This window comes from Malaclemys terrapin, chromosome 1 (genome assembly GCF_027887155.1).
Source record: "Malaclemys terrapin pileata isolate rMalTer1 chromosome 1, rMalTer1.hap1, whole genome shotgun sequence".
NCBI lineage: Eukaryota > Metazoa > Chordata > Testudines > Emydidae > Malaclemys > Malaclemys terrapin.
In genome coordinates this window covers 164,046,911-164,064,491 of record NC_071505.1, presented here as the reverse complement: position 1 = coordinate 164,064,491, position 17,581 = coordinate 164,046,911, and the positions used below count along the sequence as shown (strand labels likewise).

At 39.0% G+C, this 17,581-nt stretch overlaps 1 protein-coding gene across 5 annotated transcripts in view; it reads right to left on the bottom strand.

The window, feature by feature from the left end:
* Positions 1 to 4,943: 4,943 nt before the first annotated feature.
* The window catches only part of ARL13B (ADP ribosylation factor like GTPase 13B), a 78,467-nt gene continuing 65,829 nt past the window's right edge, over positions 4,944 to 17,581 (bottom strand). Inside the window, exons 9-12 of one of the 5 annotated variants that reach the window (XM_054046075.1) lie at positions 16,971 to 17,087; positions 15,700 to 15,768; positions 14,595 to 14,637; positions 7,239 to 7,326 (exon numbers count right to left, since the gene is read on the bottom strand). In XM_054046075.1, coding sequence (XP_053902050.1) covers positions 14,630 to 14,637; positions 15,700 to 15,768; positions 16,971 to 17,087 — 194 coding nt within the window. In that variant the 3' untranslated portion in view covers positions 7,239 to 7,326; positions 14,595 to 14,629. The other 4 variants (XM_054046054.1, XM_054046084.1, XM_054046068.1 and 1 more) reach the window with 4 other exon arrangements.

Below are 17,581 nucleotides of genomic sequence, written 5' to 3'. Positions count from 1 at the left end.
ATAAAAAACTAAGAGCATGCCTCCTACAAAATACTGTCACCAAATTTAGAAGCTTGTCTAAGATTAGTCAAGCCAAACCCCAGAGAAAGAGCCAAAAGACAAAATAAAGCTTTATATATATATATATACACACTCTCAAATATCAACTGCAAAAGGTCTGGGGATTTTTTTTTTAAATGCCAACTTCTGTAAGATACAGAACGTGGATAAAAATAGTCATGGTGAAACATACAGGGCCAAGTTCTCTGTGGTGTAACTCCATTAAAGCCAATTATTGTTGCCAGAAGAGAACTGATCTCCTGTTAACCTTACTGATCAAACAAATACCATAAACATTTTGAAAGAACCATCCCACTCAACATTTATCAGTCCATTAGTGTATGGTGCTGCTAATGTCATTCACTGTAGCAGACAGCAGGAAGTCTGCAGCACAGTTCTCAGGATGTTAGAAAGGCAGTTTGGTTAAAATACATTACTTTTACTTTTTAAAAAACAGAAGACTTTTTGGAATCTTACTGTGACATTGCACTTTATGATTTTATGAAAATATGCTAATGAGTATGAATATAATGTAACGGGAATATGCTTCATGCAAAAGGTCTCTTGTAAGGTAACATTACAAAGCTTATAATATACAGGGTGTGATCATCCTATTTGTATAAATGTATCACTTGTATCTGAAACTGGAAATATAAAATATAATTCTGAGGGCCTTTTGTAATTATGCAAAGTGGGGGCTATTAATGGTGGTTTGGAATCTTGATGTCTCCCATTAACCAGGACAATTGTCTGTAGATAGCTCTGTTTTACTTGTAAGTCTTCCTGTATACCTGTATGCTGGCAAGTGGGTAATGAAGTCTTGCAGTGACATGTGATCATGTCACCTGAACTGGAATCCATCTTTAACCTGGTGGTTTTCCATTGAGAAGGAGGGGTGGGAACCTAGATAGACAAAGGATTCCTGCCTTATGCAAAAGATATATAAGTGGGTGGAACAGAACAAATGGGGTGCCATCATGAGAAAGCCTCTAGCTACCACCTGAGCTGGCACAAGGGCTGACCCAGGGGAAAGGATTGTGCCCAGACTAGGAAGGAATCCAATCTGTGAAAGAAACTTATTGAAACTTCTCTGAGGGTGAGATTTTATCTGTATTCAGTTTTATTACTGTATTAGGCTTAGATTGCACGTTTTATTTTACTTTACTTGGTAATTCACTTTGTTCTGTCTGTTACAACTTGGAACCACTTAAATCCTACTTTCTGAATTTAATAAAATCACTTTTTACTTATTAACCCATGGTATGTATTAATACCTAGAGGGGCAAACAGCTGTGCATATCTATCAGTGTTATAGAGGGCAAACAATTTATGAGTTTACCCTGTAAAAGCTTTATACAGGGTAAAATGGATTTATTTGAGGTTTAGACGGCATTGGGCATCTGAGTGTTAAAGACAGGAACACTTCTGTAAGTTGCTTTCAGTTTAGTCTGCAGCTTTGGGACAGGTAGTTCAGACCCTGGGTCTATGTTGGAGCAGACTGGCATGTCTGGCTCAACAAGACAGGGTGCTGGAGTCCCAAGCTGGCAGGGCAGGAAAGCAGGGGCAGTAGAGTCTTGTCACATCAGTTGGCAGTTCCCAAGGGGGTTTCTCTGATCCAGCCCACCACACTTACAAATTAACTTTTTAGCAGAACCTTTGGTGACCAATTAACTGCAATGGAAGTTGAGCTCAGCAGTTTTTGAAAAATCAAGCCACAGCTATTAATACTAACAGTTTCTGCACCATAAAAAGTACAGTAAGTTATCTGCAATAGTGATTTTGGGGGTTACTTTGGTTGAAAAGTTAAACCATGTTCCCTACAATGACTAGAAGTAAAATTAACTTCTTTCAAGATTCAGGGCTCCATTTCAGGGAAGCAGAAGCAAGGTGGACTAGCACTCAAAAACCTCTGGTATTATCAGAAAGAGGGGCACAAGCCCCGATATCTTGGGCTGAGAGAGCGATCAGTATTCAAAAATACCATTGAGTCAGTGCCACCCCTCTCCAACTGTGCATCTGAATCCTCAGAGAGTACTCCCATGCACTCCAGAGAAGGCATGCCATTGTGCAAATGTTGATTTTTTTACCTCTGCGCAGCCCAGCTGCAAGGGTTGTGGGGTTTCTCTTCTTCCCCTGGAGGCAAAGTAGAATGCTGGGACCTTGGTGTTTCTCCTTTACTAGCTAAGACACAGGCCTTCAAAGTTAGGTATAACACCTGCAGGTGGGCATGGTCCTGGATGGTATGAGGTTAGATTTAGCAGGAGTTCAGCAGATGTTACTGAAAGTCTGAATCATATCCAACATATCTTGATTGCACTGGGTAGCAAATTTAAAGCTTTAGTTGAAAGTTATCCAAAATTTAAAATTATAGGATCATGTAAATGAATGCTATCCTCCCAGAGCCTGTGGTCAGGAAGTTGCTGAAAATTTCAAGGTATTTCTCCCTCCCACTGAATAATGAATGCATTGGGGCTAGATAAATTTTGAGATACTGCTTATGTGCAATTGTACACTGTATCCAGGGGAAGGCTGATTAGGAAATAATTTCCAAGAAGCTTGCAAAATATGCCACATTCCAAGGAACAGGAAAATACTGAAATAGACATGTAAACCAGAGATTAGTGGTCAAGGGTGAGGGGCACCTGATTTCCTCAAGCATTACAGTATTCTTTTTTGCAACAGAAAGCTATTTGGCCATTCATACAAGAATGAATAAAACTGGCTCTAAAGTGAAAACGTTAATAAAATGTGAGAGTTCATGCTCCAGTGGGCCAGGTTGACAGATAAATGACTCAACATTATCTCTACAGAATAAATGCTGAGCTGAAGCATGGATATTTTAGAAATTTGGAGCACAAACATCCATTTCATTAATATAAACACTTATGCCAAATTTTAAAAATAGTAGGACTTCTAACCTGAGCATCTGGATTTCCACTTCTCAAGAAGAGAGGAAATTCAAAATCGTGCCATATGGGACATTGCAGTCAACCAAGCACAAACAGGTTTAGTAAACTTATATATGAAAAAAAAAACCATCCTAGGGATGTGATTTTCAAAAGTGCCCAACATTTGTCTAACTCTGCTTGGGCTGAAGTCGATGTTAAGCCAATGCTGAGTGCTTTTGAAAATCTCACCCTACAATTTCCCAGTTAGAGGTCAATTCATTTTTATGACCCTAGGTGGTGGGGGGGGGGGGGGCGGGTGTTACTGTGTGAAACGCAGTCACAATCCTATAATCTTTCCCCTCACTACCAGTGCAAGGGGAGTGAGGTTAACCCCATCTTCACTGGGGAGCAGGCAGTGCTTTGCAGCTTGCCACAGTGCATTATTTTCCTAAAACAGTCTGTTGTGGAGTACAGCTCACCCTCTAATAAGTGCCAGTGTGATCTTCGGTAAGATAGAGTGTATCCAAACAACAGAAAAAAACAGCTTGAACATGTCTCTGCCCTAAAGTAAACTTTTATTATCTTTCTATTCACTTCTGTGAATCTGATTAATGGCATTTCTATTGAAATAACCTAGGATGGTGTTTCCTTTTGAGGTAATAACAGTATCCTGAGCTGAATGAACTCCAAAGGTGGCAGCCAAGGAGACAGTTATCACAAAGTGAGCAACGAAGCACCCTCAAGTTATCATACTGAACATTATTGCTGTCTGAAGTGGCATCGCTAGGCTGAGAAGCACAGCTTTCAGGCCAAAAATAAAAATAAATAAATAAATGTTTGTGATGGAGAGAGAAGAAAAACAGGTACAGAATAATCTCCACAGAGCTGTCTAAGTTACCCCAAGCCGCCTCATGCTGCCTTAGGGGCAGAGTGCTGTTCAGAATCTCTGCATTGCTGTACCCTTTGCAACTGACATCCCCAACATCCCCTTGCAAGGGGGTACTTTGACAGCTATCTACAACTGCCTTTTGCAGTTCTCACCCTGTGTGAAATCTTTTAGGTCCTCTGTAGATTGCTCTGTCCCCTTTAGGCATCATAAACGGCTGCAACAGGATGAGGATCTCATCCAAGATTTCTAATGTTATGAGTGTCTGTTATTTCAGACCCAGGTTTCTCCTGGTCCCATGTAAGTGTGGGGGTTCTCTCACTTACTGTAAATTTACATAAAAATCAGAACAATGTGGCTGTAGACAATGTCAATCTGAAATGATTGTACTGTACTTTTAGAATACACAGTTCTAAATATTATTTACACTAAAAAAATTCAAGCATTTCAGTCAACTGTGTGTCCCCCTTCCCTTCCCTTATTTGGAACAGGGTGAAAGGGGTTAAAGAAAGAGAGACTGATTTGCCTTTTGAGGCATTAATTACATTTTAACATTTATCTAGCATTTGCAACCACTATTTCCCATATGTTATGAAGCTATGTGGAGATCTTCTCTCACCTATCTTTTCTCATGTCCCATGAAGTTAAAATGTTACACAGATAGCAGCTTTATCTAACAGAACAGTTGCATGTGTGAATCATCCATGTATTTAAGAGCAAGTACCTTTAAGAGTTGAATACATTGATAAATGCACAAGGATAAAATCTCAAACACAGAATTTAAGACAAATACAGCAGAACCTCAGTAGCCCAATGTTATAGTTTGCTCAAAACTGGTAGTACCTCCTACCGTCTCAAAGATTAATAGTTAAGTGCAGTAGTGAGGCCTCAAGAAGTCATTTAAAATATAATATGCTACAAATATAAATACTAATCTATAATTATCAAAATACATGAAGTACTTGTTGGGCTGCTTTTTCTTTTTTAAATGTGTTCACTCTCTCACTAATTCATGGTATTTTGCTATGCAAATTGAAAGATGGTTCCCACAGTCATTAATAAGAATTCATGAGGTTCTTCTGTATTTGCCCCCCAAAAGTATTTAATATGTAATAAAGAAAACACTTAGATGATGTACATTAGTTTTATTCTATACACAGAAGTCCTCAGGAAATGTGACCTTCAACAAATAAAAAGCTCATGTAGTATAAAATAATGAGAAAAACAATGCAGTCAATTACAGTAGGCTTTCATATATAAAACTGTATGAAAAATATTTCTAGTAATTTGGTCTCATAACAGTATACATTTATTTTAACAGTAGAAACACATTTTGAATGTGAGAAATATTCTTTTAAGTTTCAGTTCCTCATTTAGTTTCCATGCCAGCTTTCTTTTTAGTTGCACTTTAAAAAGAGAAACAAAGACTTTCATTAATTTAATTTGTTTTGCATATGGGTAAAAAAGAAAAAACTCAAAGGTCAAGATGAAACTGAAAAAAGTGTCAAACTACAATACATAGATCCTTCGAGCCAAAGGAACATGTATGACAAGGTAGCTAAAAATGGTAAGATTAATAGGATCTTACATGTAAACTTTTAAGCAAAGAATGCTAAATATTAAGACACATTTACTGAAAGCAAGCCAAACTACATCACAATAGTATCATTATTTATTCAAACAGAACCTTGTTACCATATCATAGCCTGTTACCACTACCAGGGAAGTATTCTCCTGCTATTTCCAGTCACATTCAAATGGTTTTATACATACAACGTTACTCACTGAATTGGAGTACTCTCTCTTCCCAATGCAATACAACATCCTTAATGTTAGTGACTGTTTTGCTTTAGTTAAAACAAACTAATGTTTTAAACCATTAAGTAAGGGTTATATTTCAAAAGAATTATGTGGGGTTTTAGCTGTGTCACTCCCATGGACTTTAACAAGAGTCATGTGGCTAAAACCTCATGCAATGCTTTCAAATTTTAAGGTAGCTGATGAACATATTTCACTGCATTAGCACTGCCTAGTGTCTTTTGCTAGTATGAGATGCCGGGAAGCTGGTAGTGTAATAGAAAGTCACCATTGCCTGCCTATTCCAAAAACCTTTGATTTAGGACCTGTGCTTTTTACACAAATGCTTTCAACCTCACTATAACATTGTAGGGAAGTTCTTCCAGTCACCAGCAACTAAGCAGTAAAATTATACGTACACACATGGTATAGAAATTATTCTCCCAAATGTAACAGAATACAAACTTATATCAAAACATCTGAAGTACTATAAATCCAATTCTCTCCTCCAACACACCACTCCCTTTTTAAAAAATAAATATGAGAGGGGCACATTATTTGGAAGGTTAGAATTGGGCTCATTACATTGACTTAAAAATCTCAGGTTTTACATTTTCAATATGACATTTTTAGTGTTTATAGAACACATTAAACAGACATGTATGCTAACTGATTTGATTTTTCACCAGAATTCTTAGTTGAAATGAGTTCAACATTTCAATTGTGTGCAATTTTATCTAATAGCACATAATACAATAGCCAATTAAGATATCTGAAAATATATTTACTATGCATATCAACTCCCATTTAACAAAACAAAAGAAAATGATCCATAAGAAGAAAACTTTTAGACAGTCCATTCAAGTACCATAATTATGTGCAAAATCCGTTTATCTTAAAAACCCCAGAGACTGCCAGAAGGGCAATATATGAATAATTGGGCAACTGGTGATGTAAATCCCAACCAAAATGTATTGCTATTGTAAAGTAAACATAAAAGTCAATATACTCATATGGATAAAGCTATCAACAAATTTTTAACACTTTCTAGACATTTTGATGGTAACAGGCATTAATGTTAAATCAAATTCCCAAATAAAATATTAGAAAAAATTATAAAAATATAGTTAACATTTGTAGTGTATAATTCTCTATATTCACTCTAACATGCACACATCTTACAAAATGCCTTAAAATTATTAGCTGTAGAAATATGGATTGCAGCAACATATTAACGACAGTCTTGATGTGCACACCCAATCCAATTGCATTTGGTCTTGAAGGTGTTTTTCTTCAGGGTTATAGCTATATAGTCTGACAAGTAAACCCCAATATGAAACCCAACAGTACTAACCTGATCCCAAATTCCATGTGCATGCAAGTGCTCTCAAACATTTCTGTTCTCCATCTCCCTGTTAACCCCTGAAGAAGAGCTGGTGAGAATGTGAACAGTAACTAATAAGCCAAGTAGAAAATCTCATCAATCAAGTCCGGTAGAACTAATCCATGGCAGAAAAGAAAATGGGTTCTTACTGTCTCATCTCACAGCAACTTTTTAAACAGTATCAAGTTTTCTTCAAGTAAGAAAATTGTTTAATATAATGTTGTGATTAAGTTAAAAATGTAGCATGTGATCTGGTTAAGAAATGACATCATGGGTGTCACTGTTAGGTCTCTGCCGTATAGTCAATGGAGGTAGCGGCTTTCCATAGAAATCTGCGTAAGAAACATACCAGAAGAAAAACATGTTAGTATCGAATTTACAACATCTTTTTCAAAAGGACAGATTAATTCTGTTGAATTCTTGCTGCCTTCAAAACCAGTTAATCACATTATTAAGCACTATACCCTATAAAGAGTGTTTGTAGGACCGACCATTTAGAAAAACATCCGAACACAGCACTGTTGAATACTGCAGGCATATACAGGCTTGACTAAGTCTAGCAATTATGCAACTGCAAAATCAGGGACAGGGACACCTATTCTAGTAAAGAAAATTAGGCCTAGTTTTTCAAAAATTACCAGCAATTTTGGACACCTGACTTCACACACCTTAACGGGGCCTGATTTTCAGAAAGTACTGAATTGCCACACTCTGAAAATTCAGTGTTCTAATGGTGTCTCAAGTTGGGCAGCCAGACATTAAGGTATTCAACATCACTAATTACTTTGGAAAATTTAGGCTCCAATCTTTAATTTTGACACTACAGCAGTCTAATATATATAAATACAGATATAGATATATATCTTGTATTTCTGCTTCTTGGTCTAAACATCACCAATAAAAATAACTTCATCAACGTGTACTGCTATTACCAACTTAATTTTTCATTTTCTGACCATATTGACATAGGACCACACAGACATGCTCGAATGATCAGATTACTTGATTGGATGACCTAAAATTATGGCAAATTACAAGTATGCCATGTTGCCCAGGTAAGATATAAATATTTCATATGAATTAAAAATGGCAGTTATTTTATGCTTTATTATGGTTTCCTTGCTCATATCACTTCTATTATAGGGTATTCATGTTTACAGTGTCCAGGCTAAAAATCACTCATCTTGGTGGTTCTTTTGCTCAAAATGCTTCTCCGAGTCATTGTACAATACATATTAAGAAATCGGCACTTTGGAGTAAGCTTATTAATGGATTGTAAGAGTAACTTGTAAAAAATAACTAAAAAAAAAAGCAATATATGGTGGTTAGATTACATGGTTAGGCTTTATTTTGTTTCTCTTTCCTTGGAGGAACTGCTCAGTTCCTTCAGGAAGATGCATACACCAGACCTTCTGGTCTCGGCTATGTAAAGTCCTGGAAACATTCTGAACACTGCACATTCTGAAGAAGACAGAACTGAATAGATAACACCACTTAAATTCATAATAAAAGATTGAGAATAATAATTCATAGGTGACAGAAATTGGCAAGAGCTACCTAGACCTTGCAAGAAGAAGGTATCAAAATTAGAATTGCTTCTGTGGTCAAAAGGCATTGCTCCTCAATGTCTGCAGTTCTCAACTGTGCCGTTTAATGAATTACATACATAACTTTTGATAGAATTTGACTGAAGCCTCTTTTATTCTCCTCTAAGTGACAATGTGTCCAAAAGTCTGAGACTACTTATATTTTAGTTCTTATAACAATCATGCTAGCCCTCTGAATTGGATGTTGTAGTCATTTTTAGCCCTCAGTGCAATGCGTTTGTAGCCAGTAATAGGTTTTCAGGTGCGAAAATTTGATTCCCAGCACCAAGTTACAAGCATGACAAAGAGGAAAGAGATCCTGCCTTACATAAACAGTTGTTATTTTTTACAAACTTGCATGCGAATTAGTACATGCAAAATATTAAAAATAAAATAAAATGTCAAGAATGGTTGGTAACAAGAAACAGGTGGAAAACAGGAAAATGAACAAGCAGCTTTTAGAACCATTTGAATCTCAATTTCAATAGTATTGACAATGGAACTGTAAATCTTAAACCAAGTATAGCTTGCCATTGCAAATTTTCAGTTTTTTTTTTTAAACTCAACATTGAATATATATTACAATTCACATTAAAAATATATATGCCTTTACAAGAATTTTTATCTATAAATGCAATGACCTATGGTTAAATAGTTTTTAGAGTTTAGAATTAACAAACGCAAGCAAATTCAGGTCTTACTCCTTAAGTACATGTATACATGTTAGCAAGATCAGGGTTTTATTTTCCCCCATAATACTTAGGATAAGATCGGCTATTGAAGACTAGTTTTACACTGATGTAAATCCATTGAATTACTCCCATTTTACAGGTGTGAGAAGAGAATCAGGAGCACAACATTAACAGAACCATTTTGAATCCTAACAGGGTAAATGAAAGCTTTTGAGAGGCTTCTGTTATAGTCAGCCTCTCACTAAGTAACTAAAAAGGAATTTTAGGAAGATTGGGTTTGGAGGGCAATCTAAGCACTATATCAAAGCTGAAATAGTTTACGATTGATGCAAATATATCCTTCATCAGGAATAATGTGACACTCATTTACAAGTGTTGTGCTACAGTCACTTACCTAGCTGGCAAAATTTCAATCTTTGTTGGCTCTGCCTAAACATCCTGCATACAACTCTCCACAAAGAACGATGGAAGAATGATAAGATTCAGATCCTAAATAGCCTGATCATCTGTTACTATAGCAAGTCAACAGTATTAAGAAAAAATTACTTCTCTGATACCACTCAAACAGCACTATAACCAGAGCTTTGCAGGTTTCTTTTACTGCATGTTACACAGTACTGATTTTTAGATCTCTATATTGCCATCACTGTGCTATGCGTCTACTACACATCTAGAAATAGTCCAACATTTTAAAAAAAGACAGATGCAAATATTTCAAATTACTCTCCTATTCTTACTAACACACAGTCACACAAGAGTGACTAGGAATACTAAAGGAGCACTTATGGTATTTCATGAGCATAGACAGAAACTAAAGCCACAGAAGTCACATTTAAGGGGATGGAGGCTTTAGATTCCCATATGATGTGTTTGCTTTAATGACCTAGCAAATATTTTTATAATACAGTCTTTGCAAGTGACTTGGGTAAAATAAACATGTTATAAAGTTATGACTGTGCATAAGTACAAGATGGTGTTTGAAGTTTAACAAATTGGTTATTTTCAGTGGCTTTTTTCTTGGCTAAAAGGCCCCAAAACTACTTTAAAGTGGAGCACCTGCAAAAAGAATGTTCTCATCCTACAGTACTTGTGGTTCTTCAAGATATTGCAGTTCGTGTGGATCCCACTGTAGGCGTGCATGTGCCTCATGTGCACGAGATGGGATTATTTGAATAGCAGTGTCTGTTGCCTCCTTGTAGTTTTATGAGAGGGCATAAAGGGTGCAGCACCTGCAACTCTCCCCAGTTCCCTTGCAATTCAAAGCCTGGGCTAGCTCAAGACTGTGAAAAGCAGCGATGGAGGGCAGGTTGTGAGATCCACACTGATTACATCATCTTAAAGGAACTTGCAGTACCTGTCAGTTAAGTAACCTTTCTTCTTTGAGTTTGTGTCAGTGCAGATCACACTGCAGGTAGCTGGCATGCTGTCTTCCCTCAGGTTGGTGGAGATGAGGAGTTTCAACTGTATCCGTCCAACAGCGACTGTAGTACTGCTCTCCCGACCTTGCCACCTGATTTAGCTGCTGACTACAAAGCACAGTGTTTGACAAAGGAGGTTACTTGTTGTTGCCGTACAGATCTCTGATATTGGAACATTTGTGAAGCAAGTGGTGGACTGTTGCTTATGCTCCGGTTTAGCACGCTTTGCAGTTTGTTGGGAGAGGTACAACATCCAACTGGTAACACTGCTTCATTGCGATATCCTTCATTACCCGTGACATGGCCTGACCTTTAGAAACCCTGGCTGTGACTAGATACAGACAGGGTGACAGTCTGAACAGGGAATACTGCTTTGGGAAGAAAACTGGAATATTGATTGATTGCTTAAGGAGGTCTCAGAATTTCACCTAAGGAATGAACTTATTAGGGGGGGGGGTCAGCACCATCTTTTCGCTGTTGAATGGATAGGATCGGCCATATGTGCTTGAAGCTCCCTCACTCGTCTAGCTGAAGTGAGAGCCACTAGGAAGACAGTATTCAGAGCAAAGTGATGAAAGGAGCATTCTGAGAGAGAATAAAATGGAAACTCCATGAGCCTCAGGAGGACTGCACTGAGGTTCCAGGCAGGGGGTAGGTTTTCTGACGTATGGGTAAGTATGTCACTTTGAGAAACTTCAGTACTGAAGAGGGATGAGGAAGGGAAGTAGGTGGGGGGGGGGTGGATATGGAAATAAATGGGGTAGCCATGGGCAATGATGTTCAGCACCCACTTGTCTGAAGCAATATCAGACCAAGCCCGATGGAACAGGCAATGTGGCTTCTTAAGATGGCTGCTGTCTCCTGATCATTTCTGATGTGGTTCCTGACATTCCTGTCAAATCTGCTGTTCAGCTGCTGGGGTAAGGTGAGTGATGGAGGAGGCAGATGATCTCAAGTATTGCAATGGTTTCTGTAGTCGTGGGTAGACCCGATGTCTACCCTAAAAACAGGGGTGTCTGCTGTCTCTCTGTTTAGGCTGATATTTGTAGGGCTTCCTAGAGGGGTAGTATATAAATCCCTAGTGACCACAGCGTGGCCCTTAAATTTTTCAAAGACCGGAGTGCTTTGTCCATTCTTTTGCTGAAGAGCTCATTCCCTCGAGCAGGAGGGTCCTATATGGTGTCTTGGACCTCCTTTGGTATTTCAGATGTCAAGAGCCATGGTCGTAACTGTGGCCATATCAGAGGCATCTATGGCTGCCCATAGAGCTGTTCTAGCAACTGTTCGGCCTTCTTTAATGATCTCTCTAAATTCCCTTCTAGCATCCTGTGGTACCTTTAAGAGGAAAGGGACCAAACTTTCCTATGTCAGGAAATTACATCTGGCAAACAACTCTTCTTAGTTTGCCACACAGAGTTGCAGTCAGGCAGATGAGTAGACTTTGCACCCATAAAGGTCCACCTTTTGGGGGTGTTTGTTCTTGGGCTTGTCTTTGTTGAGTTTTGACTTTTCCGCCTCTGATGATGGTGGTCTCGGTAGTGATGTAACAAGGGAGCCTGTTGTCCTCCTCTTCCTGGAGGTACAAGAGGGAAATCTGCTGCGAGACACCTGAGATGGTGGCTCCCATTCAGGCCAGCGTGACCAGGGCAACATACTGGCCAGTTGCAGCTGTTGGCCCAATGCCACTCATACCTCCTTTGCAGCAGTGCCCTGTGAGAGGGATCTCTGGTACCAGCTCTAGGGCTGGCTCTCAGAAAGTAGGGGAAGCATTTCTGCTCAATACCATGGAGCAGGTGTAAACCAGTGATGGTGAAGAAGAGTAAGACTCTTCAAATGACAGTGCCATGGAGTAAGGGCTCAGATCCAATTCTGATGCTGGGTACTACCCTGGTACAAATGAAGTCCCCAGAGGGGATCTCGAAAGTTCTGAGAGAGCATACATAGGGCTTGTAATCAGCAGGGTGGTTGGTGCTGGTGCCTTCATTGATACTAGTGTTGATGCTTGTTTACTGAATTTTGCTCCTTCCTCAGACGCTTTGACCTTGGAGGAGTGAAGATGCTTCTCCTCCCTATGGGATGGTGTCTCCTGATGCTCAGAGCTGTGTTTGAGCTCCACTTTCTTTTGGTCTCACCTCTCTGGTGGTGCACCTTTGCTGGCTCCGATGATGACATTGTCTGAGCAAGAGGCGCCGCTGCCAAAGATGGGGTTGTCAACTCTGGTGTCAATGTAGTGGTGACTGGTGCTGAAGGACTTGGTCAATGTCAACATAACCAGTACCAATTTTGGCATCATCTTCTTTCCTGCCATTCTTTCACTACTGGACTCTCTGATATTACTCCTGAGGGCATTCTGCACCAAAAGAATAAAAATTCTGTGTACAATATTTTAAAATTCTGCACATTTTATGTGTCAAATAAATGTGGAAGCTCCAACATGGCACTGAGAAGGACAGGCCACTGGTTGCACAGAGGTGGGAGATCACTCTGCAGCTCTTCCACCCTCCACCCCCCAGGACACAGACTCAGCAATGAGGCTGCACCCAAGCCTGACACAGCACAAGGACCAGGCCTGCCTCAGAACCACCCCAGGGCCCTGCCCCTCCGTGCCAGGTGCACAAGGTGTGGGTAGGCAGGCTCAGCCCGGCAGGATCCATCCAGGTGTGGGTGAAGAGGGTTCAGTATGGGGCAATCTGGGTGCAGGCAGCTCAGAGGTGGATCCGGGTGCGGGACGCGATTTGGATGCACCAGGGTTTGTTGGGGGGTTCTGGGTGCAAGGGTAATGGGACTCTGTGGGGGAGTCCAGGTGAAGGTGGTTAGAGCTCAGTGGCTGCGGGGATCTGGGGGTGGAGGGGGATAGAGCTCGGCAGAGGGTCTGAGTGTGGGGGTTCAGATGCTGGGGGAGTGGGGCTCAGTGAGGTGGGGATCCAGGTGCAGCTACTTGGAGCTCAGTGAGGTGGGGATCCGGGTGCGGGTGACTTGGCAGGGTGGTCCAGGTGCAGGGGGAGTGGGGCTCAGCATGGGGGGTTCTGGACAGTGATCCCTCCCCCTGCAGCTGAAGAGCGACGGGTGCAGGAAACGGGGGCAGTTTGTAGAGCTTCCTGCAGCCTGGGGAGAAATCTAGGGGTGGGTCTGACCCAACTCTGGATGCTGTGCAAGGGAAGAGGAAGTCCTCCCTTCCCCAGCCCAGCCGGGACTACCACATTCAACTGGTTTTGTCTTGCCGCCTTGGGCAATAAGAAGGAACTGAAGGACAGTCATAGCTGTTCTGCCCTTTATGCCCTTGCATGGGAGTATGAGGCAGCACAGGGAGCATGGTGGCCCCAAAAGACACTGTTAATCAAAAACATGTGCTCTCATGCACCTGAATGCCTAAAATGGGATTCACACTAACATACTCGAAGAAAAACTTCAGTTTTTAAACTTCAGCAAATATTATATGTAGCAGGGGACAAAAGGACCTGAAATCACAAAACACAATGGCTTTGACTCCTCTAGGGTTTAAAAAGTTGTTTCACAGAGTTAATTACTGGGAAAATTTTGCACTAATTAAATAAATCCCTGAGAAGAACAAGGGTAAACAATGTTTTTGCACTTGCTTGCTAGATCCAAACTCCCATGGTCTTCAATGGATATCTGCAGTCAATAGGAGTTCCTCTCACAGCATCTTTCATTCAAGGATCTCAAAGTGCTTTTAAAGTATTATCACAATTTTACAGATGGGAAAACTGAGGAATACAGAGGTTAGGTAACTTGTCCAAGGTCACATACAGCCAGTGGCAAAGTTGGGAATAGAACCTAGGTCTCTTGATTTCCAGTCCCGTGCTCTAGCCACAAAACAGAAAGCCTCACTTATGAGCAAATCAGCTGTAAGCAAAGAGCATGACCCTTTCCCTTCCCTCCCTACCTCTTTTCTGGCTTTTCTTTCTCTCTTTCTTCTCTTTAAACTCCTTAAAAGAAGAGTAAGATTGTTTTATGATTAAGATTTAATAAATATAAACTACAGATACTTCTCTTATTGCACGTAACAGCGTCTCCTGTAGAAAGTAAATTTTTTCTTTTAAAATCTCATTTCACTTATAACCATTTGATCAGAATTTGAAAAAACACTAACATGTAAAAAAAATAACGTACACTATAAAAGTCTCTGTATGGCACTGGGAACAAGCTGTAATACTAGACAATATACAAAACATCTCTTGCAGGGTCTGCTGTAAAAGGAGATGTTTTATGCAAACAAACAATATGGAAATTATTTCCGCCCTAAATAGACATTTAAAATTATTAGAATTAGGAGAAATAATTACTCAGCTCAAGGAGGAAAAGTTAAAACCAGGAATCTCCTATATTTTAATACAAGTTACTAAGCTTAATCCTCCCAGCATTTGGTACAGTTTACAGGGACATTTTCTATTACCGTGTCAGCTATGTAATTCAAAGGTTCACAGATGCCTTTAATTTTCATTCTGACAATAAAACAGATCCAGATCTATGCCAAAGTACACATGGATGATGCCCATAACATGTTACATTTTTAAAAATTAAATGTAGTTCTTTGTTTTAAAGTATTTTGGAACTGTCAAATTAAAGTTCTTCACATTCAGAATGTTGCCAATACATATGGATAATTGAAATGTATATTTGATTTACTTCTAAGTTTTAAAAGCATTTTAAACTACTATGAAGTAAAAAAAGAAGGGTTTGATTTTGAAATTTTAAGGGATGGGCCCTATTACTGCAGTATTATATGGCATATCATAATAGGTACGTGCATGCTATTGTACAAACATCCTAAAATGATTTATGACACCACATGCTGCTTTGAACTCCTTTTGGGGGAAAAGGAAATAAAGAGAACAAACACATTAAAAAAAGGAACCAAAAAATCAAAAAGATGCTTTTAACAAGCAAAGGGTTAGTTTTTGGTTGAAGGTATTAAAGAAATAAAAAGGTGAAGAATGGAATGAATGTATAAGAGAACAACAAATGGTGCTCTTTTTTTTAAAAATTACCAGAATGACGGGTTTCACCAAGAGGTTCAAGTTTTCGAAGTCTATTAACGTTGGGCGTTCCCCAGCCAACTAAAGAAAAACAAACCACAATAAAAAAAGTATCACGGTCAAAATATTTGGCTCTGAAGAAAAGCTGGGAGGGAGGGGGAATCTTTCTCCTCAGAAGACAAGAAAGTATCGGGGAGTGAGGAGAGGAATACTTTCTACATGGTGTATTAAGTGAATCCACTGGAAACAAAATACTATTTAAAATGTAATATAAAGCAGCGATGAAAAATATCTTAATATTTTAGAGAGTTGCACTTATTAAATTCTTGCACTTTTGTTAAGTAACAGACAAAATACTTTCCCTGTTTCCCCAGCTTTATACTTTCAACCTAATATTAACTCCATACACTGTAAAAGATTCCATCAATAGATGCAGATACTGAAAAAGTTAACCAATTAAAAGCTGGAAGAACAATGTACTTCAATCAGATAGGACAAGCAGATCATCCTGAAAATCAGGACACTAGCCATTTGTAAGACAAGGTATCTAAATCATCTCTGAAATATTTTTGTACCTGCCTGTTAATTGCTGTAGGTACCATCAGTATTTTTTTTCCCTGTCACAGAAGTAATGTTCAAGTTATACCAAGGTGCATGATTTCCAAGATCTGTGAGGAGTTCAAAAGATTAAGTTTTCTACTGGCAGTTTTACTTATTAATAATCAGATTTTTCTTACTCAGCACATTATGAGCGTTCTTGGAAAGATGTCACTGGGCCTTCTTTTGGCTTTCTCGAAAGCAAGTGATTGTGTGTTTTCTCCAGTTGTTCCTACTGAAGAAGCTCACAATATGACGAGCAAGAAATCAGAATGGTCACACTTTATATTTAAGTAATATTAACAATTTATAAAGGGCTATTATTGATATATGTAGTTATACCAAATAAATTACATCTAAATGGGGAGTTATTGAAGCAGAGCTATATATTACTCTTCTACAGCCATGCCGGTCAATTTTCCCAAGCCCTAACTAGGAACTGAGAAAATATACCCTGCAGCTTAACTTGCCCTAGTGAGTTGAAAGCCTACTGACATAATGATAGTGCTCATCAGCCTCATACAAGTGGGGATCTTCATGGGCAATTCTCAAAAGAAACTAATCAAACTATGATGGCATAATCCTGTGTGAAAACTATTTTTCTCTGCATGTTTAAAAAGCCAAGTCTTTTAAGGGCCCAGCTTTCATGAAGTGGCACACTTATCACCACAGGGTATTTAACTCACCTGGTGGAAGAGGTGGAGGTGGGGTCGGATTTTTGGGAACAGCTTCCTCTGCACTGATTGGTTCCACCCTGTGACTCCTTTTTAACTTCAGTTTCTTTATTTTCTTTTTACTGGTATCTACACCAAATGGAAAGAAAACAGTTCATTGACCACACATTTACTGTTAAGAATGAACTCTACAGTACTATACAGATGTGTCCTTTTGATGACTATAAGTGTTGGGATGGACTGCTCTAAGTATTTTCATTCTGTATGTAACGAACAGCAGACTTTTAAATCTTATTACTGTAAATAATCACGTATGTACATGTAAGGTCCAAAGTTTGTCAGATAGGTGAGTACAACTCATTGATATTAATGCAAGGTGTGTTATGGATTTGAAGGTACTGGTAAAAATGGGCCGATTGTAACTGGATAAGACTGATGAACACTAATTCTTGGTTGAATTATGACCTTCTGTACAGTAACATAATTGTGCATTTGTATCCTTCAGTTATTTGTGATGTGGCATACACAAAGTCATACAGACACAGGAAAGAGTTGGGTGAAAAATAAGAATCAAATTAAATATAACAGTGGTAGTTATGACAGTAAGAAGCTATATTCAAATT